At 42.1% G+C, this 22,677-nt stretch overlaps 1 protein-coding gene, 1 long non-coding RNA gene and 1 other non-coding gene across 6 annotated transcripts in view; 1 reads left to right on the top strand and 2 right to left on the bottom strand.

Annotated features, from left to right (window-relative positions):
- The window catches only part of LOC109905804 (beta-galactosidase-1-like protein 2), a 26,922-nt gene extending 10,932 nt beyond the window's left edge, over positions 1–15,990 (bottom strand). Inside the window, exons 1-11 of one of the 3 annotated variants that reach the window (XM_020503419.2) lie at positions 15,844–15,990; positions 14,923–15,108; positions 14,760–14,828; positions 14,568–14,663; positions 13,924–14,032; positions 13,575–13,667; positions 13,341–13,422; positions 12,794–12,858; positions 10,935–11,019; positions 7,376–7,519; positions 6,677–6,757 (exon numbers count right to left, since the gene is read on the bottom strand). In XM_020503419.2, coding sequence (XP_020359008.1) covers positions 6,677–6,757; positions 7,376–7,519; positions 10,935–11,019; positions 12,794–12,858; positions 13,341–13,422; positions 13,575–13,667; positions 13,924–14,032; positions 14,568–14,663; positions 14,760–14,828; positions 14,923–15,108; positions 15,844–15,872 — 1,039 coding nt within the window. In that variant the 5' untranslated portion in view covers positions 15,873–15,990. Of the gene's footprint in view, positions 1–6,676; positions 6,758–7,375; positions 7,520–10,934; positions 11,020–12,793; positions 12,859–13,340; positions 13,423–13,574; positions 13,668–13,923; positions 14,033–14,567; positions 14,664–14,759; positions 14,829–14,922; positions 15,109–15,789 lie in introns of all 3 variants that reach the window. The other 2 variants (XM_020503418.2, XM_020503420.2) reach the window with 2 other exon arrangements.
- LOC109905806 (uncharacterized) lies at positions 15,821–22,677 on the top strand. Of its 2 annotated transcripts, XR_002257311.2 has the most exons (5): positions 15,936–16,044; positions 19,941–20,021; positions 20,136–20,242; positions 20,604–20,676; positions 22,489–22,677. It is a non-coding gene; the product is annotated as an uncharacterized LOC109905806 (long non-coding RNA). The 2 variants fall into 2 exon arrangements; XR_004203176.1 differs by lacking the exon at positions 20,604–20,676 and having other exon boundaries at positions 15,821–16,044.
- trnaa-ugc (transfer RNA alanine (anticodon UGC)) lies at positions 19,530–19,604 on the bottom strand. The gene has a single exon. It is a non-coding gene; the product is annotated as a tRNA-Ala (tRNA).

Raw genomic sequence — 22,677 nt, 5'->3', positions numbered from 1 at the left:
GAACATCATATTCAGAAGTTATCTGTAACCTTTAACAATAGCTTTTTCCCCATTTCATATGTTGAAAACTCAAGCCCTCCATTAGGCCTACTATAACGAAGGCTGTTTCACCAGCCATGCCAGTCTTTTTATGACATCCTTACATTTTACATTTATTTCATGTCGTTTAAAAATTATTTTTTTAAACGTGCTTGTTTTTCATTGAATTTTATTCCAACAAATTGTATTAGAATGGTTCACCTCACCGTGCATGCAATGTAACTGTCACACCCTGATCTGTTTCACCTGTCCTTGTGATTGTCTCCACCCCCTCCAGGTGTCACTTATTTCCCCAGTGTATTTATCCCTGTTTCCTGTCTCTCTGTGCCAGTTCGTCTTGTCAACCAGCGGTTTTCCCGTTCTCCTGCTTTTTGAATTCTCCCTTTTCTAGTCCTCCCAGTTTTGACCTTTGCCTGTTTCTGGACTTTGTACCCGCCTGCCTTACCATTCTGCCTGCCTTGACCACGAGCCTGTCTGCCACTCTGTACCTCCTGGACTCTGATCTGGTTTTGACCTTTTAGCCTGTCCACGACAATTCTCTTGCCTACCCCTTTGGAATAATAAACATTGTAAGACTCTAACCATCTGCCTCCTGTGTCTGCATTTGGGTCTCGCCTTGATAGTAACATCTGGAGATGTGTGAATGTGATCTGTAAAATGGTTCCAATTTATGTAAATAAAACACAGGCCTATTTGGGAGCAGTATAACAGTGAGTGGACAATCTCCATTTTTATATTGGATCTTTGTCCAGCTACTGTGAAAAGTTTGGGTGTGCGTAAAACCCTAGAAATTATGGTGCCTGTAAGTGTGAGACAACCTGTTTAGAATTTGAATTGAATTATTCGTTCTCTTTTGGGGCCTTGTCAATAATGAAGTATAGGCTGAGCCTATATCAGTGTGAATGCTATTGAAGCCACGCAATTACTTAGAACAACGTGGACTGCAAATCGGTTCAAGTTAATGTATTTGGTTCTACATTTTGTTTCTGTAAGCCATTTAACAAACTATAACAGACTAACATTGGAATTGGAGATGATTCCAAGGCAATACATAAAAGACCGTAAATACACAACTTGATATTTCGCCAAGGAGCACGTTCAGATTGGCCAGTGAAGGGCCATGTTTATTCATCAACTACATAAAAGACCGTAAATACACAACTTGATATTTCGCCAAGGAGCACGTTCTGATTGGCCAGTGAGGGGCCGTGTTTATTAATCAACCCAGTGAATGCCAGCAAGTGCGGCAATAATTGTAATAATGAAAATAGCACAAATATTTCTGACAAACCCCTGAACCTATGTGTGTGTGTGTATATATATATATATATATACTCTGCTCAAAAAACACTAAAATACTAAAATACACTAAAATAACACATCCTAGATCGGAATGAATGAAATAGTCTTATTAAATACTTTTTTCTTGACATAGTTGAATGTGCTGACAACAAAATCACACAAAAATTATCAATGGAAATCAAATTTATCAACCCATGGAGGTCTGGATTTGGAGTGACACTCAAAATTAAAGTGGAAAACCACACTACAGGCTGATCCAACTTTGATGTAATGTCTTTAAAACAAGTCAAAATGAGGCTCAGTAGTGTGTGTGGCCTCCACGTGCCTGTATGACCTCTCTACAACGCCTGGGCATGCTTCTGATGAGGTGGCGGATGGTCTCCTGAGGGATCTCCTGCCAGACCTGGACTAAAGCATCCGCCAACTCCTGGACAGTCTGTGGATGGAGCGAGACATGATGTCCCAGATGTGCTCAATTGGATTCAGGTCTGGGGAACGGGCGGGCCAGTCCATAGCATCAATGCCTTCCTCTTGCAGGAACTGCTGACACACTCCAGCCACATGAGGTCTAGCATTGTCTTGCATTAGGAGGAACCCAGGGCCAACCGCACCAGCATATGGTCTCACAGGGGGTCTGAGGATCTCATCTCGGTACCTAATGGCAGTCAGGCTACCTCTGGCGAGCACATGGAGGGCTGTGCGGCCCCCCAAAGAATGCCACCCCACACCATGACTGACACATTGCCAAACCGGTCATGCTGGAGGATGTTGCAGGCAGCAGAACGTTCTCCACGGCGTCTCCAGACTGTCACGTCTGTCACATGTGCTCAGTGTGAACCTGCTTTCATCTGTGAAGAGCACAGGGCGCCAGTGGCGAATTTGCCAATCTTGGTGTTCTCTGGCAAATGCCAAACGTCCTGCACGGTATTGGGCTGTAAGCACAACCCCCACCTGTGGACGTCGGGCCCTCATACCACCCTCATGGAGTCTGTTTCTGACCGTTTGAGCAGACACATGCACATTTGTGGCCTGCTGGAGATCATTTTGCAGGGCTCTGGCAGTGATCCTCCTTGCACAAAGGCGGAGGTAGCGGTCCTGCTGCTGGGTTGTTGCCCTCCTACGGCCTCCTCCATGTCTCCTGATGTACTTTCCTGTCTCCTGGTAGCGCCTCCATGCTCTGGACACTACGCTGACAGACACTGCAAACCTTCTTGCCACAGCTCGCATTGATGTGCCATCCTGGATGAGCTGCACTACCTGAGCCACTTGTGTGGGTTGTAGACTCCGTCTCATGCTACCACTAGAGTGAAAGCACCGCAAGCATTCAAAAGTGACCAAAACATCAGCCAGGAAGCATAGGAACTGAGAAGTGGTCTGTGGTTATCACCTGCAGAACCACTCCTTTATTGGGGGTGTCTTGCTAATTGCCTATAATTTCCACCTGTTGTCAATTCCATTTACACAACAGCATGGGAAATTTATTGTCAATCAGTGTTGCTTCCTAAGTAGACAGTTTGATTTCACAGAAGTGTGATTGACTTGGAGTTACATTGTGTTGTTCTAGTGTTCCCTTTATTTTTTTGAGCAGTGTATATACAGTGCCTTGCGAAAGTATTCGGCCCCCTTGAACTTTGCGACCTTTTGCCACATTTCAGGCTTCAAACATAAAGATATAAAACTGTATTTTTTTGTGAAGAATCAACAACAAGTGGGACACAATCATGAAGTGGAACGACATTTATTGGATATTTCAAACTTTTTTAACAAATCAAAAACTGAAAAATTGGGCGTGCAAAATTATTCAGCCCCTTTACTTTCAGTGCAGCAAACTCTCTCCAGAAGTTCAGTGAGGATCTCTGAATGATCCAATGTTGACCTAAATGACTAATGATGATAAATACAATCCACCTGTGTGTAATCAAGTCTCCGTATAAATGCACCTGCACTGTGATAGTCTCAGAGGTCCATTAAAAGCGCAGAGAGCATCATGAAGAACAAGGAATACACCAGGCAGGTCCGAGATACTGTTGTGAAGAAGTTTAAAGCCGGATTTGGATACAGAAAGATTTCCCAAGCTTTAAACATCCCAAGGAGCACTGTGCAAGCGATAATATTGAAATGGAAGGAGTATCAGACCACTGCAAATCTACCAAGACCTGGCCGTCCCTCTAAACTTTCAGCTCATACAAGGAGAAGACTGATCAGAGATGCAGCCAAGAGGCCCATGATCACTCTGGATGAACTGCAGAGATCTACAGCTGAGGTGGGAGACTCTGTCCATAGGACAACAATCAGTCGTATATTGCACAAATCTGGCCTTTATGGAAGAGTGGCAAGAAGAAAGCCATTTCTTAAAGATATCCATAAAAAGTGTTGTTTAAAGTTTGCCACAAGCCACCTGGGAGACACACCAAACATATGGAAGAAGGTGCTCTGGTCAGATGAAACCAAAATTGAACTTTTTGGCAACAATGCAAAACGTTATGTTTGGCGTAAAAGCAACACAGCTCATCACCCTGAACACATCATCCCCACTGTCAAACATGGTGGTGGCAGCATCATGGTTTGGGCCTGCTTTTCTTCAGCAGGGACAGGGAAGATGGTTAAAATTGATGGGAAGATGGATGGAGCCAAATACAGGACAATTCTGGAAGAAAACCTGATGGAGTCTGCAAAAGACCTGAGACTGGGACGGAGATTTGTCTTCCAACAAGACAATGATCCAAAACATAAAGCAAAATCTACAATGGAATGGTTCAAAAATAAACATATCCAGGTGTTAGAATGGCCAAGTCAAAGTCCAGACCTGAATCCAATTGAGAATCTGTGGAAAGAACTGAAAACTGCTGTTCACAAATGCTCTCCATCCAACCTCACTGAGCTCGAGCTGTTTTGCAAGGAGGAATGGGAAAAAAATTCAGTCTCTCGATGTGCAAAACTGATAGAGACATACCCCAAGCGACTTACAGCTGTAATCGCAGCAAAAGGTGGCGCTACAAAGTATTAACTTAAGGGGGCTGAATAATTTTGCACGCCCAATTTTTCAGTTTTTGATTTGTTAAAAAACTTCGAAATATCCAATAAATGTCGTTCCACTTCATGATTGTGTCCTACTTGTTGTTGATTCTTCACCAAAAAATACAGTTTTATATCTTTATGTTTGAAGCCTGAAATGTGGCAAAAGGTCGCAAAGTTCAAGGGGGCCGAATACTTTCGCAAGGCACTGTATATATATATATATATATATATATACTGTATATATAGCGCTATATTGTGTTAGGGCTCTATTTTAACAAACCTAACTACTAGCTGGAGTTATATTGTCACAAATGGCGTCAGGGAAATGACCAGACCAAGGTGCAGCGTTGTGAGCGTACATTTCACTTTATTATAAATGTCGCCAACAAAAACGACGCTTACCAGTGCTATACAGGCCACTAACAAAGACAACTACCCACAACTAAGGTGGCAAAACAGGCTGCCTAAGTATGAGTCCCAATCAGCGACAACGATAGACAGCTGTCCCTGATTGAGAACCATACCCGGCCAAAACATAGAAACAGAAAACATAGAAATAAAGAAACTAGAATGCCCACCCTAGTCACACCCTGGTCTAACCAAAATATAGAATAAAAGCCTCTATGGCCAGGGTGTGATATATATTATATATATATATATATATATTGAAAATGAACTGTTTATTCAGACTGTCATTGATAGATAATATAAATGATCGATTACAATAATTAAATCTATTTATTTTTGTCACAACAATCATTTCATATGATCATTTTGACCTCTGCATACAGTGGTATGTGACAAATTACAAGTCCAGATAAATGCAGAAGTGGAAAACATCTGTGACTCAGGAAATAATATGTTTTTAAGATAATTACTGGGAAAAAATCTGAGCTTGACAGCAGTAGCAGCATCCAGCTGGTAGTACAGGTCACACAATCATACCCATTCTCCCTTTTCCAACTGTTGGAGCTGAATGTTGGTGCTCTGTAAGAGATATCCTCCAGCCCTCTTTAAGGGGTTGAAGCACTCTAAGAAACCTGCAGCCACTTAGGGTTATTGGTAGAAAGTGCTCCCCTACCACTATGTTCAACATCTGGGCCACTAAAAGGGGCTAATGGGTGGCAAAAATCACCTAGTCCTGAAATGGCATTCAGAGTTTAAAAGCCAAGTATTTCTTTGGAGCAAATTGCTGTTTCACACTTGTGCTGTTTGGTATTGTGTGAGCTGCCTGACGAAGTTATCAGCTGCAGTTTATAAACTTGAAACTTTAATGTCATTGGATTCTACAGTGGATTGATATTTGAACTCAATTTAAAGAATGTTGTGCAAGTTGGACTGCCTGCCACATGCATAATCAAATCATATTACCTTGGCTTTTAACCACTACAGCATCAATTGTCCATTTTGAAGAACAATACTATTTATTTAATGTTATTAAACCAAGTGTTAGATATTCAATTGACAGTATTTTCATTCTATTTATGATCAATTATTAGAGATAATGTTTTAGTCTGTGACTATGGGTAAGCATTACTCACAAAACTCATATGAGCTGAGAGCCAAAAGCCCTGTGATAGACTAGCATCCTGTCCAGGGGGTGTACTTGTACTGTACATTAAGGTGCCTCATTCTATAGAAACAGGAGAAAGGCTCCTGCTCCTATAAACCATTCCGGCTTGCAAAAGCCAAGGCTTGTGCAAGGCTACTTACTTACACAGGGTATGCATGACTCATGAAACTCATGAGCTGAGAGCCAAACAATAGCATATACCAAGTTGGATCTAAACACAGAATTAGGTCATGTGGTGCTGAATAGAAAATAGACGCACGCTTTAATGACCACTCTCATCCAGGTCAATGCTCATTGTTCAACATACTGCACAACGTAAGGATGAAACATGTTAAGATAGCCCTGAAGATCTTAGTTTACCGGGAGGCTGGATAAATGCAAGATTGCTCTGACTGTATGTTTGAGGGGTGGGGCGTGTCCCTAATCTGATGTCCCCTCCTATCCCTGCTGTACTGTAGTCCAGGGTATCTCAAACTCGTTCCTGGGTGTGTGTGTGTCCCCCTCCTCCCCGCTTGATGATGAGTTGGTTATTTGAATCAGCTTTGTAGTGCTAGGGCAAAAAAACAAAAACATGCACCCAGGAGGGGGGAGGGGAGTTTTAGAAACACACCTGTAGTTCCCCATACCCAGCATCAATCTCACACACTCATCTCTGATTGGACAAGACAGACTCGATGTTCCCCATAGGGTCTTATTAAGTGACTTTGGAGAATGATACAAAGAGCCCCTCACGGCGACACTCACTGTGATAGCGGCTCAATACATTCCTCAGAAGAGTGTACTTGGTGGTGTAATCCCCTGCCTCAGATAACGGAGCATCGTAATCTGAAAAGATAATGCTACTATCAGAACAGCAAGAGGCACGAGGAGCGAGAGGCGGGGATACCTCCTCCCGTGTCCGATGAGTTTCACTCTGCTCCTTTCAAACATCTTAGCCAGCAGGAGACATATTTTGTGGTTATCTTGACAGATACGGCTGCAGGAGTTTGGATGGAGGCAAGAGGCAGTGGAGAAAATAAAATGCAAATACAGACTACTGATAAACTTGAAGGTCAAAGAGCAGGTGCCAATGTGCCACTGTTACTGTGTTTGACATCAATGTCATTCTCCTGAGTAGCGAGGTTGTTACAATTTCAACAGTCCCAAACAGGACATAAAACCCATCATGCAGTCTTTCTTTTACATTTCCCATGCATTTTATTAGCTGATGAATTAATTATGCAGTGAGTGCTAAAATCCAGCCTGAGGTCAAGCACTGTTGAGGAGTGACAGCCCCATCTACTGGCCTTTACAAACAGTACATTGACGGTGCATTACTGTAACATTGCCTGCACAACTGGCTGGTGTACAATCCTTATCAGAGATATGTTTCAATAAAGAGAAATAACAAGGTAAACTATGAGAACATATTGATTTTAAAACAAAGATCTAAATAGAACTTACCATAGCTTGTTACCATTGGCTTAGGCATGGGCGTGGCAATTGCAAAAGCCCCGTTCATGAAGCCAAAATTAGTTCCTCCGTGGAACATGTAAAGATTGATTGATGCATCCTGTTTCAGGATTTCCGTCACAATAGCAACCATGTCTGCCAAAGAAGGGTGACAAATGAGAACTTACTACCGATGGGTACAGAGACATAGTAGAACTACAAGACCTGGTGCACGTAATAGATGTATCATATCCATTGCTATAAACTCTACCTCTATATTCAAGAGCTGTAGCAGGGAGCCCAATAGTAAAACAAAAAGTATGATAACATTTGACAAGCAAACCTCGTTCCAAGTGTCCTGTTGCCCTTAAAATCAGTTAAATTGCAATATGGATTAAACCCGCCACACCTTATTACACTTAACTATAAGTCATTATAGGAACAACCCGATCCCCATTCAAAATCTCCTGCCTCAACATACTGATTAGCTACACATATTGCATAGAACAGTGGTTCCCAACCTTTTTTTTCAATTAAGGAACTCAGTCTGGCATTAAACTTACTCTTGAATGTTGTAATAGTAGAATGCACAAGGTGCAATTTCGAAATTGGGTAGTGGATCATCAGTTCCTCTTGTCATGTTAGTCATTGCATACCTTAGAGAGCTATTTATAACTTGTCAGAAATGTCCAGATCAACTAGCCCATGTCCGCTAACATTTTCTTTATTTAGTTTTTTAAGACCACAGACATTGTTGGGGGGATAGGGATATTCCCCAATGTTCTCCAATTCTGCAAGGGGGGCACCGTGGGAAAAAGTTTGAACTACTGATATAAACTCCCTTTTTCAGGACCCTGTCTTTCAAAGATAATTCGTAAAAATCCAAATAACGTCACAGATCTTCATTGTAAAGGGTTTAAACACTGTTTCCCATGCTTGTTCAATGAACCATAAACAAGCAATTAAAGTCACCATTATGAAAACTTAGGACACTAAAGAGGCTTTTCTACTGACTCTGAAAAACACCAAAAGAAAGATGCCCAGGGTCCCTGCTCATCTGCGTGAACGTGTCATAGGCATGCTGCAAGGAGGCATGAGGACTGCAGATGTGGCCAGGGCAATACATTGCAATGTCCGCACTGTGAGATGCATAAGACAGCGCTACAGGACGGACAGCTGATCATCTTTGCAGTGACAGACCACGTGTAACAACACCTGCACAGGATCAGTACATCCGAACATCACAGCTGCGGGACAGGTACAGGATGGTAACAACAACTGCCCGAGTTACACCAGGATCGCACAATCCCTCCATCAGTGCTCAAGTCTGTCTGCAATAGGCTGAGAGAGGCTGGACTGAGGGCTTGTAGGCAGGTCCTCACCAGACATCACCGGCAACAATGTTGCCTATGGGCACAAACCCACCGTCGCTGGACCAGACAGGCCTGGAAAAAAGTGATCTTCACTGACGAGTCGCGGTTTTGTCTCACCAGGGGTGATGGTTGGATTTGTGTTTATCGTCGAAAGGAATGAGCGTTACACCGAGGCCTGTACTCTGGAGCGGGATCGATTTGGAGGTGGAGGGTCCGTCATAGTCTGGGGTGGTGTGTAAACAGCATCATCTGACTGAGCTTGTTGTCATTGCAGGCAATCTCAACGATGTGCGTGACAGGGAAGACATCCTCCTCCCTCATGTGGTACCCTTCCTGCAGGCTCATCCTGACATGACCCTCCAGCATGACAATTCCACCAGCCATACTGCTCGTTCTGTGCGTGATTTCCTGCAAGACAGGAATGTCAGTGTTCTGCCATGGCCAGCGAAGAGCCCGTATCTCAATCCCATTGAGCACGTCTGGGACCTGTTGGATCGGAGGGTGAGGGCTAGGGCCATTCCCCCCAGAAATGTCTGGGAATTTGCAGGTGCCTTGGTGGAAGATTGGGGTAACATATCACAGCAATTACTGGCAAATCTGGTGCAGTCGATGAGGAGGAGATGCACTTCAGAACTTAATGCAGCTGGTGGCCACACCAGATACTGACTGTTACTTTGATTTTGACCCCCAACCCTCTTTGTTCAGGGACACATTATTCAATTTATGTTAGTCACATGTCTGTGGAACTTGTTCAGTTTATGTCTCTGTTGTTGAATCTTATGTTCATAAAAATATTTACACATGTTAAGTTTTCTGAAAATAAACGCAGTTGACAGTGAGAGGACGTTTCTTTTTTGCTGAGTTTAGAACATAGACAAATGTTTAATTAGACATTCAAATTGAGCTGACTACTGATTTAAATTAAGGGCAGCCAGATAATGAATAACAAGCATGGAGTGACAGAGCATGCCTTGTTTAGCAAGTCACCCAAGTCATAAACTGTTCTCTCTGCTGCCACACGGCAAGTGGTACCGCAGTGCCAAGTCTAGGTCCAAAAGGCTCCTTAATAGCTTCTACCCCCAAGGCATAAGACTGCTGAACAATTAATCAAATGGCTACCTGGACTATTCACATTGACACTGCTGCTACTTGCTGTTTATTATCTATGCATAGTCACTTTACCTCTACCTACATGTACAAATTACCTCAATTAACCTGTGCCCTCACACATTGATTCGGTACCGGCACCCCGTCTATAGCCTCATTATTGTTATTTTATTGTGTTACTTTTTATTTTTTACTTTAGTTTATTTAGTAAATATTTTCTTCACTCTATTTCTTGAACTGCATTGTTGGTTAAGGGCTTGTAAGTAACCATTTCACGGTAAGGTTTACACCTGTGGTATTCGGCGCATGTGACAAATACAATTTTGATTTTGATCCTGTGTGTGCGAGATAGACGTGGATGCTGCTGACAATGACAGTTGGACAAAACCAGGCCTGGGGACCCGAGTCATCAGTGGCTGTTGTTCAACATAAGAAGGACAGTCTGGGAAATCTACATGACATTAATACACATCCACAACTGAGTGCCAAGCTGTATGACAACTGACAAGTATTTACTGCAGTGATGCACTGAAATTATGACATTTTTTTATAATTTTTTTATCACCATCATGACCAAAATATCCCAAAGCAAGCAGTTGCTACAGTTTTATGCGGAAGGTGTGTGTGTGTATTAAACGGTTAGTCAGTAGCCCTTTCACATAATGTACTGTTCCCTGCTGAGAGAGAATGATTCACATGTAGGTACTGCATGGAATGTACTGCATGGAATACTCTTCTATTGAGTGTATATACACATGTAGGGTGACCATAGGGACTTTGCTGTTTCCATTTATTTTGAAGGTTCTAGACACTGAAGGCATGTATAAAAGCATAACACAGTATAAAACAGTACACAAATCACAGCTTGGTTCAGTTGAAATTGACTACATGGATCAAAATACAATTTTGGGGGGAATAAAAGTTTATGATGCTTGGCTTGGAAATAAGCACACATGGAAAGCATATTAATTTCTGACAGAAACATATCACAAAGGAGAACTGACCATATGCTAAGCACCATGTGACCAATCTATTAAGTGGGACTCATGCGGTGTGGCAAAGGTCCTGCTGCTTAAGGAAATATGACTTACCCTCAGCAGCAAAAACATGGTGAAGGTCACCCCAGAGGTCAAACCACCCAGACCAATACTCCATCACCATCTTGGGCTTCTGGGGCTAGAGGAATTAGGAAAGGGAATGTTCAAAAGAGAGGTACAAATAAACGAAATATATGTTACTCCTTGTAGACACAGTATTTACTCCATGAACATCAGGGACCAGTTTTTAAAAAGTTACAGTGCATTCGGAAAGTATCAGACCTCTTCACTTTTTCCACATTTTGTTACGTTACAGTCTTATTCTAAAATGGATAAAATTATTTGTTTTCCCCATCAATCTACACACAATAACCCACGATGACGAAGTGAAAACAGGTTTTCGCCATTTTTGCACATTTGTTAAAAATAAAAAACAGGAAAACCTTATTTATATTCAGACCCTTTGCTATTAGACTCGAAATTGAGCTCAAGTGCATCATGTTTCCATTGGTCATTCTTGAGAGGTTTCTACAGTTTGATTGGAGTACACCTGTAGGAAATTAAATTGACTGGACATGATTTGGAAAAGCACATACCTGTCTATATAAGGTCCCACAGTTGATAGTGCATGTCAGAGACAAAACCAAGCCATGATGTCGAAGGAGCTGTCCGTAGAACTCAGAGACAGGATTGTGTCGAGGCACAGATCTGGGGAAGGGTACCCCATTCTTAAATAGAAGAAATTAGGAACCACCAAGACTCTTCATAGAGTTGGCTGCCCGGCCAAACTGAGTAATCGGGGAGAAGGGCTTTGGTCAAGGAGGTGACCAAGAACCCAATGGTCACTCTGACAGAGCTCCAGAGTTCCTCTGTGGAGATGGGAGAACATTCCAGAAGGGCAACCATCTCTGCAGCACTCCACCAATCAGGCCTTTATGGTAGAGTGGCCAGATGGAAGCCACTGCTCAGTAAAAGGCACATTACAGCCCGCTTGGAGTTTGCCAAAAGGCACTTAAAAGACTTGAGATTCTCTGGTCTGATGAAACCCAGATTGGACCCTTTGGCCTGAATGCCAAGCGGTACTTCTAGAAGAAAAATCCCTACGGTGAAGCATGGTGGTGGCAGCATCATGCTGTGGGGATATTTTTCAGAGACAGGGACTGGGAGACTAGTCAGGATCGAGGTAAAGATGAACGGAGAAAAGTACAAAGATTCTTGATGAAAACTTGCTCCAGAGCACTCAGGACCTCAGACTGGGGCGAAGGATCACCATCCAGCAGGACAACAACCCAAAGCACACAGCCAAGACAATGTAGGAGTGGCTTTGGGACAAGTCTCTGAATGTTCTTGAATGGCCCAGCCACAGCCCAGACATGAACCCGATCTAACATATCTGGAGAGGCCTAAAAATAGCTGTGCAGAGATGCTCCCCATCCATCCTGACAGAGCTTGAGAGGATCTGCAGAGAATAATGGGAGAAACTCCCCAAATAGAGGTGTGCCAAGCTTGTAGCATTATACCCAAGAAGACTTGAGGCTGTAATCACTGCCAAAGGTGCTTCAACAAAGTACTGAGTAAAGGGTCTGAATACTTATGTAAATGTGGTATTTCAGTTTTTTTCCCATAAATTAGCAAACATTTCTCAAAAGGCTTTTTTGCATTTAATCCTATCTGATTGCTGAAATCCAATCAGATAACTTCTGAAAAACTCGGCCAAGTCTATAGGCATCCAAAGACTGTGGTTCAAAGCAACTTATTTCACAGATTAAGACTAAAGAGCTAATATCCTGTGTTTTATAAACAGGTGTCAGATGAAACTGAGTAACTGATTAATTACAATACAGGAGCTGGATAAATCTAATGATAAATATTAGTAGACGATCATCTGAACACACCTCAATACATTCACTCACTTGAATTGCATCCAGATACTTAAATCCCTCTGGGCTCAGTTTCTGAAAATTGATGGTTTCTAGAACTATTGATGGAAAACAAAAACTCAACAGTACATACAGTAAATAAACAACAAACACAAATAAAATACAGCATGACAGTATCCCACTGGGAACATTTCATTGAAATGACGTGGAAACAACGTTGATTCAACCAGTGTGTGCCCAGTGGGATGCTACAGTGACCTCATGCTTTGGAAACTGCTTTGCATTTTAACAGATCATATTTTTGTCATGTTTTCTCCCTAGCTTAATCTGTATCCATCTAAACAGCACAGGCTCGTCTGTCTCCTTTGTGTTTAGGCTTCAAGTGGAAAGGGAATTAGTCAAGGAGGAGTTCTAATGAAGCCTAACAGCAGCTGCCTAACACACACACACCGGTCCTTGGCACAGACAAAGCTCTTGTGTTATGGGAGAATACCAACTACAGTTCAGGCAGAGACTGCAGTCAGATGGGCCAGAGGCTCTACTATTGTGCAGCTGTCTGTATGTCCAGTCAGTACAATACCTCCATTCACACCCCCGAGGTTCCACCCATCCTGGTTGTCTGAGGTCAGGAGCAGCTCCTCGATCCCCCTGGATAATAATGCCTAGAACAAGGATCTCATCTCAATCATGCTTATATGTCCAAGTTGATATTCTACTATTGAAAATGCAAGTAGTTGTAGTGAAGTCAAGATAAAGTGATGCACGGTGTGTATTTATGTGTGTGTAATAAAATAGATGCACTGCATTGTCTTACCTCCTTTATGTATGGCATATATTCTACGTCTTTTGCATAAGAGCCATACTTGTTCTCCACTTGAACTGCTATAATTGGGCCCCCCTTGGAGTACTGAGTTTGAAATAATAAATCAAATAGGAGCGAGCTTTCAATTGATTCCAGAATAAGTCACAAGAATATATTTTCAAAGCCTTTTGGATTGATAAAACATCAAGCTTCACATTTTAAGAATATTTTAGTTTTGTGATAGCCCTTATCAACGACCATATCTATGCGGTGACATCGTTGTCACACACAATTGAAACGGAAAACTGGAAACCCAAGTGCACTTAATAGAAGAGTAGTGAGAAAGTGAGAAAATATTAACCTGATACGGTGCAACTCTTGGAATGAGTTGATCAAAGAAAGAGTCAACAGCTTCTGTGAAACCTGGGTAGGTTGTTCTCAACTTCATGTCTGGATCACGCAGCAACCAACTAGGAAGAAAGCAATACATAAAAACTCTCTAATGTTATCAACAATGTATGTAGTTACATTTCAATACTGGTTGCACTGATGGCAGTAATGCATAATGAGTGCATTGATTGCTTCATAACGCAGTGTGAGTTTCATAGATTTCCAAATATCTATAACCTGGTTAACCTAGAAGTACATAATGAGATATTTCTGGACCAATTACCCTTCCTCAATCCATTTAGATGATGATCAGAGTCAGTCAAATGACTCATTCAGGGGGAAAAGCTCAGCAAATAACTGTTTTCATTCTGTGTGTGTGTGTGTGTGTGAGCAATATCTGGTTTTACTCTTAGATCTATGATTCTATTTAGCCACATTACTAATAGGGAATGTGGGACTGTCTGTCCAGAGACCTGAGGGAAATATCACCACACTGGAAATGAGCATCACAATAATTAATGAGGAAAACTGGATGAGACGTCATATAGGGGGACCTATACATTCAGGGAGCTTAAACCAACCAACCTAAAATGTTAAAACGTGGGAACATCTAACCTAGGCAGCCCTCCTAAGTCCCACTCAGCACAGATGTAGGGTCCTGGCCGCAGAATCACCCAGAGCCCCAACTCTGCTGCTAGGCTGATGTACGCCCTGAGAGACACAAGAGAAAAGCACAGAGAAAAATCTCAACAGCTCTATCAAACAATTTCATCACAAAATCATATAAAAAGTGGAAGTCTTGCTTACTTTAAATCCAATTGGTCCTGGAAGTTGAAAACCCCTCTCTCTGGCTCATGCAGGTTCCATGGCACATATCTGAAAGGTAAAGCTGTCATTATCAGTATCTCTCCATAGAGAAGCAGTGAGTGGTGGTATAAGAGGACATAAGGTGTTCTACGTGTGTCCCTACGTGGTGAGAGTGTTGACCCCACACGCCCTCATCTTCAGCAGGCGGTCCTCCCAGTAGGCTCTGGGGACGCGGAAATAGTGGATAGAGCCCCCCAAGATGCGAAAGGGCTCTCCCTCCAGAGTGAACTGAGAGGAGTTGGCCCTCAGTCCCTCTTTCTGGCTCATTCTCCCCACATCTGGGTGTTGGCTGGAAGAGAAAGACAAACTGCTGGTCAATCCAGAAAGTTAGACTAGATAGGAATCATAGGAACTTGACAATGGCATCTAAGGTGAGTAGCTAAGTATTTATAACACTTGTCACAAGCATACAAGACATACCCAACAGTTTTAGTTAAATCAACAAAGCTTTCAGCACAGTGAAGAATAATGAAATACGCTACAAACATGCTACTCTTCTTGTTTGACCAGAATGCAAATCTATATTTGAATATTCAGGAGATGTACATAGTCAATTGCTCACACTGTCGATGCTGTGGAATGAGTACTGCACTGTGCCATAAGAATCGATTAAATAAAAGTGTCTACACAAGGTTAAGGTCCGGGGCAGGTGGGTCAGGTGAAAGTTCATGATAGGTTTATTGAAGGATATCAAATGGCTTTGAATTAGTTAGACTATTGATAGCATATTATTTTTTTCACCTTTGGTATAGGCCTACTTCTTCTGTGTAATAATAATATCAATCTGATCAAATGTTCTCATTATGAATTGTCTTTAATAGCAATGCCTATAATATATTTGACTTAAATAACCAGTTTGGGATACTGGTTGCATATTGATTCATTTGCAGGTCCATGACAAAATTAGAAAAAACAACAACAAACAGGACAAAACTTTGCAAACACTCGAGACCCGCCCATAAGGTCTTACCGTGTGAATTGAAAGATAATATATCCGACGATAATAAAACCGAGAATGGCATACCGTCGTATGAGAGACAGCCTGGCGACCATGGATGTATTTTTACAAAAAAAAATACGAATAACGATCCAACGTCGTAACAACGGCTTTGACAGCCCACACCTTCAGAGACCCGGCGTTAGACAGCACATCACCGGAAGAACAGACTTCTGAATAGGCTAATAATACTGTAGTACAGGCAATTCACTCTAGGGGAAAATACAGGTGAGCGCTATAGACCACATTGAATTAAAATATCAATATTCACCGGAATTATACAAATCTCCAATCCTAATGCAAGTGGAAAGTCTGATTGTTAATTCTGACAAAGCCCACACTGTTTCTCATTAGGCTATCATAATTCGATGTTCATTATGCTATAGTCTTTACTTTGTACGCTGAAGGTGCGTTTTGATAGACGTAGGATATTGCTCGCTTTCAATATGCATTATGAAACGGATATTTGTATATTGTAGGCAACCGACTGTGAGGCAACACTAATGTTTTGTCCTTACAACCTAAATCAGTAAAAAAGACCGATCAGGCGGATTTGCGAAAAAAAGGAATTACCACATGGCGCTCCAACCTACTGTTTACAGATTGTAATGGGGGGGGAAACATATATTTTTACATGTGTAATTATCTGACTCTCCCTCACACACACGCATAACACACGCTGGACTGTAGCCACCTCGGTCTTGCCCAGCCCAACTATCCGATAAATGACGCTATTATTTCTGACGTCGTTTGTCAGCTTCAACCTTTATATAGTACTATGTTATACGGTCTATAATTTAAAACTTGTTTTATTGTGTGCCCCTTTCGGGAAATGTGTCATGCATCTCAACAAACAACCGCACAGGAACACCAATAGGTGCATAAATACATAAATCTCAGCAATAACTACAACAGACAACACATGTGGATACAGTCCGTAATTCAGTTCGGACATTTTAGGACGGGTGGAGATGGAGGGGTTGAGCAGTTATTTATTCAATTGATTTATGCTGGTGGGAATTAATGGTTTCTGGGCTCTGGCGGTTTTGTAAAGATGGACTCAGTATCGGCGGCCTGATAGTAGGAGCTGGTTCTCCTGGTTGAGTGGGTGTCAGGTCGGTGGCAATTCTCGCTCCTGCCCTTACTACTCTCCAAGAACAGCGCTTCCATGTCCTTGAGATGAACTCCACTGATGTTGCTTGACAGCGGTACTATTTTATACAGTTGGTTTTTATTTGCAAGGACAGCTGATTGTACCAGGCTTGGAAACAGAAAGTGAGAACACTCAGATCAAAGGATGTATAGAATATGGTTGTTATTCTTTTATTGACCAGATATATATTTAATCTCCTCAGGAAATACAGTCCTTGTTGCCCTTTTTGTATATCTGTTTTATGTTTGCAGTCCAGAAGAGGTTTGAGTAAATTATAGTTCCAAGATATTTATATTACTCAAATATAGTCCATGAGCCCGCGTTTTGGTCGGGCTCACTTGGGGTGATGATGTCTCAAAGTGATTTTCTTGGTCTATGTCCCTAGAGTTGGAACATTTGTGATAGCAGTGCAGCAATGGCAGCTTTCACTTTTTTATCACTCTTTCTTTCATCCCTCCAAAGAGGGTCTTCCATTATTTTCTGCAGATCCTTTCAAGCTCTGTCAGGTTGGATGGGGAGCGTCACTGCACAGCTATTTTCAGGTCTCTCCAGAGATGTTCGATCGGGTTCAAGTCCGGGCTCTGGCTGGGCCAATCAAGGACATTCAGAGACTTGTCCCGAAGCCACTCCTGCGTTGTCTTAGCTGTGTGCTTAGGGTTGTTGTCCTGTTGTAAGGTGAACCTTTGCCTGTGTGCTCTGGAGCAGGTTTTCATCAAAGATATCTCTGTGCTTTGGTCTGTTCATCTTTCCCTCAATCCTGACTAGTCTCCCAGTCCCTGCCGCTGAAACACATCACTACAGCATGATGCTGCCACCACCATGCTTCACTGTAGTGATGATGCCAGGTTTCCTTCAGATGTGACGCTTGGCATTCAGGCCAAAGAGTTAAATGTTTGTTTCATCAGACCAGAGAATCTTGTTTCTCTTGGTTTGAGAGTCCTTTAGGCGCCTTTTGGCAAACTCCAACCTGGCTATCATGTGCCTTTTTCTGAGGAGTGGCTTCAGTCTGGCCACTCCATTATAAAGGCCTGATTGGTGGAAAACTGCAGAGATGGTTGTCCTTCTGGAAGGTTCTCCCATCTCCGCAGAGTAACTCTGGAGCTCTGTCAGAGTGACCATCGGGTTCTTGGTCACCTCCCTGACCAAGGCCCTTCTCTCCCGATTGCTAAGTTTGGATGAGCTCTAGGATGAGCCTTGGTGGTTCTAAACTTCTTCCATTTAAAAATTGATGGGAGCCAATGTGTTCTTGGGGACCTTCAATGCTGCAGAAATGTTTTGGTACCCTTCCCTAGATCTGTGCCTCAACACAATCCTGTCTCTGAGTTCTATGGACAATTCCTTCGACTTCATGACACCTAGGAGTGCTGCCCAGGTTGTTTCCATTACTTTAAGCCTTTAACTTTGTAGCAGGGGTTAGTCCAATTTTACCCAAGCCAACATGTGGAATGTTCAATGAGACCTCCTTATAACAGGTTTTTCCTTTCGGTTGGCTGTTCCATGACAAAAACATGAAGTTGAGAACAACCTAATCTGTCTTCATAGAAGCAGAGAACCCTTTCCTTGACAAACTCATCCCAATAATTAAGCCTCTACAAGTACGTAAGTAAGTGACCTTATTATCCAAGCTATCATGTCCTGGTATCTGTTCGCAGAGAGGTTCGTAGTTTGAGGAAGGAGGCCCCATCATTGCAGTTCAAGTGGAGAATGAGTACGGCTCATATGCAAAGGATGAACGATACATGCCTTTTATGAAGGAGATAATGTGACACTGTACTGTTTCTCACTATCTGCATTATATTATATGTCCAGTATAGACTTTTGCAGTGACCTCTAAATGTGTAGTGAAACTGTATCTCCTTTGGCCAGCTCTATCATATCAGAGGGATCAATGAACTCCTACTGATATCAGACAACCGGAAGGGGCTACGTTTTTTTTCTTGACCCTTCCTCTCTTAAGTTCACAAGACGGTAAACCTTCAAAGACTGGCCAACGGGAACCATACAATATTTAGCATACATGCAAGTATAGTGCCAATGAGTCTGTGTTTTCTTCTATTTTGTCTTGCATCTGTGAAAACATAGTGGTCCAAAGACTAAGTGTGACTTTGCCCTTACTGTAGCCCCAGAAACCTCTGCATGTAATGGAGTACTGGTTTGGGTGGTTCGATGTCTGGAGTGAATCTCACCATGCGTTTCCAGCAGAGGATATGTTTCCCTCCAAATCAATACATTACAAACGAGATGAAAATCATGTCATATAACCCCTAGTTATATCAACGCTTAAAGTTAATCTATTATTTACATTTTAGACATTTAGCAGACACTCTCGTCCAGAGCGACTGGGGTGGCAGGTAGGCTAGTGGTTAAAGCATTGGGCCAGTAACTGAAAGATTGCTAGATCAAATCCTTGAGCTGACAAGGTAAAAATCTGTCACTCCTCCCCTGAACAAGGCAGTTAACTCACTGTTCCTGGGCTGTTGTTGTAAATAAGAATTTGTTATTAACTGACTTGCCTAGTTAAATAAAATAGTAGTGAGTGCACACATTTTCACATGTACTGTTGCCCCGTGGGAATTGAACCCACAATCTTGGCATTGCAAGTGCCATGCTCTACCAACTGAGCCACAGTGGACCATCCATCCATCATGCTAAGTACTGTATGTGGCGACCGTCTAGCATTGATTCTCCTCTGGTAGACATTTGAATATGCGGGAGATGTCTCCTCTGGTAGACATGTTGGCTGTGGTGTCACAGATATTGGAGCCAGGTGTATCCATCAACCTCTATATGTTCCATGGTGGAACCAGCTTTGGCTTCATGAATGGAGCTGTGGGGAACCTTGGCACCTACAAACCTCAAGTTGGAAGCTATTCAACCAGTTTCATGTATCCCTTGAACTGACATTTCCCAAATGTACATTTCCTTGCCAAGAAAAATGTTGTCATCTGAATCTGAATCTTTTCTTTTTTAGATTATGATGCTCCGTTATCCGAGGCTGGAGATTACACCACCAAGTATCAGCTCTTGAGGAATTTATTCAGCCAGTTTCACAGTAAGCTTTCTCTTTCAAACATTCTCATACAATACTATTTGCGTTTTGGAAAATAACAGGCACCATATTTCATTTGTGAAATTGTCTAGCTTGGAGTGTATCTGTGTGTCTCAGATGAGAAGCTTCCTGAGGCTCCCTCTCTCCAGGCCAGGAGAGTGTATGAGCCTGTCATCATTCAGAAGCATCTGTCACTGTGGGAGAGCCTGCATTTTACTGACAAGGTGAACTAGGGGTCAAGTAGCATACTGTCTGTTGTGACCTGGCCTGCTTGGCAAGTTGGCAATACTCAAGGGTTGATGTTGATATTTAATTGAATGCACCACATTGACATTGTTTCATCATCAAGCCCTTGAAGTCAGAGGGGCCTGTCAACATGGAGAACAATAACAATGGTCAGTCCTATGGCTACACTCAATATGAGACCACCATCAGCAGCAGAGGCCTTCTGAACTCCAAGACAAATTTTAGAGACTGAGCCCTGGTGACTACAGACAGACACAGCGACATGGCATGAATTTACTACAGTAAAAGGTCCACACTGTATGACAATACATAATTTGTACTAATAAAGTTGTCTTCTAGGTGTTTGTAGACAGACACTTTGTTGGAGTTTTGGACTATAAGATCGTGGAGATTACACTTCCTGATGGGAAAGGTATAGTGATACTTTGTGTTTAGATTCAGGCTATAGGTATGCTGCTGAGCTGCTTTTAAAACTGGATAGTTAATATTCAACACCATGTTAGAGGTGAAAGCTTCTGGTGATGGTGATAAATGCGTTTGTCACTAAGGTGCTAGGATTATTCCAACAGAATGTTTTCAGACAAATGTTGTTCTGACAAAGAGGAATCACAATCACTAACTTTTCTCCCGCCTGTTAATGGAAAACAAGTCCATGCTGCTTAACCTATAGCACAGCGGAAAATTGGACATGATTGTCACGTTCTGACCATAGTTCTGTTATTTTATTCTTTGTTTTAGTATGGTCAGGGCGTGAGTTGGGGTGGGCAGTCTATGTTTGTTTTTCTATGTTGGTTTTTGTGTTCAGCCTAGTATGGTTCTCAATCAGAGGCAGGTGTCGTTAGTTGTCTCTGATTGAGAATCATACTTAGGTAGCCTGGGTTTCACTGTTGGTTTGTGGGTGTTTGTTTCCGTGTGAGTGTTTGTCGCCACGCGGTACTGGTTCGGTCATGTTCACATTTATTGTTTTGTATTTTATAGTGTTCAGTTTATGCATTAAAGTAATCATCATGAACACTTACCACGCTGCATCTTAGTCCGATCCTTACTCCTCTTCAGACGAAGAGGAAATCTGCCGTTACAATGATCAATTACTCTCCGACTGAAAGCCATGTTTCCTCTATTGCCTCTGTGTCATATGCATTGTTGACTGCAGTGCTTCAATTAGTGGATTCAACATGTTTCATGTATTTTTCATTGAAGGGAGAGAGAACATTGAGTTTACTTATGGAGAACTGTGGAAGAGTGAATTATGGGAAAGCCCTGGATGATCAGTGAAAGTTATTCTATTCTTAGTTGCTACCACTTTAACAATCAGAATTCCATGGCAGAAAGCATACATTGAAGGTACTGTAGACCTTTGTGTGTAATCCTTTATTGCTGTGACATCAGGTAATAGTCGTTAAAGTGGATAGACCTGAATGGTCAACAAATAGCGACAGTATCCATGAGGTCTTGGAATAATTGTATTGTATTGATACTCGCCCATTCAGCTCTTAATCTTTAGTCACATATCACCCTGTTCTTGGTCTGGTGGGAGACATTGTATTGAACCACGTGCCTCTAAAGGGCTTTACAATCTACTGTTTGGATCTGAAGCCAAACTTCCTAAAGAGGTTTGTCCTGATCATTTCATTTATACAACAACTTCCATTCTGGCTCTTACAGTTTGTCATCTGTTATCAATGCAAGTTTAACTGGCATATCAGGTTGTCTTAAAGGCGCAGTGCATTCATAAACGTGATATTCCTATGTTTTATATATATTTCCACACTGAGGTTGGAATAACACTGCGAAATTGTGAAAATGAACATAATGCCCTTTTAGTGTACGAGCTGTCTGAAAATACCTGAAATTTCAGCCTGTTTTGGTGGAATGGAGTTTTGGCCTTATATGGTGATATCACCATATGATAAATGAGTTAACAGACCAATAAGAAAGAGTTCCAAACCTCTGCCAATAACAGCTCATTTTCAGTTTTCCCTCCTCACTCAGACCACTCCCAGACAGTCATAACAAAATTGTTGTTTGAGAAATAGCCCTTTGCTAAGAAACCATTTTTGTTACTTTTTTATTGAAAATAATCACAGTAAGGTACTTAATTGTTACCCAGAAATGATTTGATATTGAGATGAAAATGGCTGCATTGGACCTTTAAAGTTGAGATGACTCATATTGTAGCTCTGCCCCACCTTATTTAAATGGAGAATCTCCTCCCATGTTTCAGATTGAGTGCAACAAGCCAGTGGAACTCTGTCCCCCAGAAGCCGTCCTTCCCAGGGTTCTTCCAGGGCATGCTGTATGTGGAAGGCCATCCCAGAGACACCTTCATCCCAGAAACACAAGCATTTTTCTACACTCGCATTAACATCTGCTAACCATGTGTATGTGACCAATAAAATTTGATTTAATTTGA

This window comes from Oncorhynchus kisutch, linkage group LG15, assembly GCF_002021735.2.
Source record: "Oncorhynchus kisutch isolate 150728-3 linkage group LG15, Okis_V2, whole genome shotgun sequence".
Taxonomy (NCBI): domain Eukaryota; kingdom Metazoa; phylum Chordata; class Actinopteri; order Salmoniformes; family Salmonidae; genus Oncorhynchus; species Oncorhynchus kisutch.
Note: the sequence above shows the minus strand (reverse complement) of the source record. Positions and strands in the feature narration are given on the sequence as shown.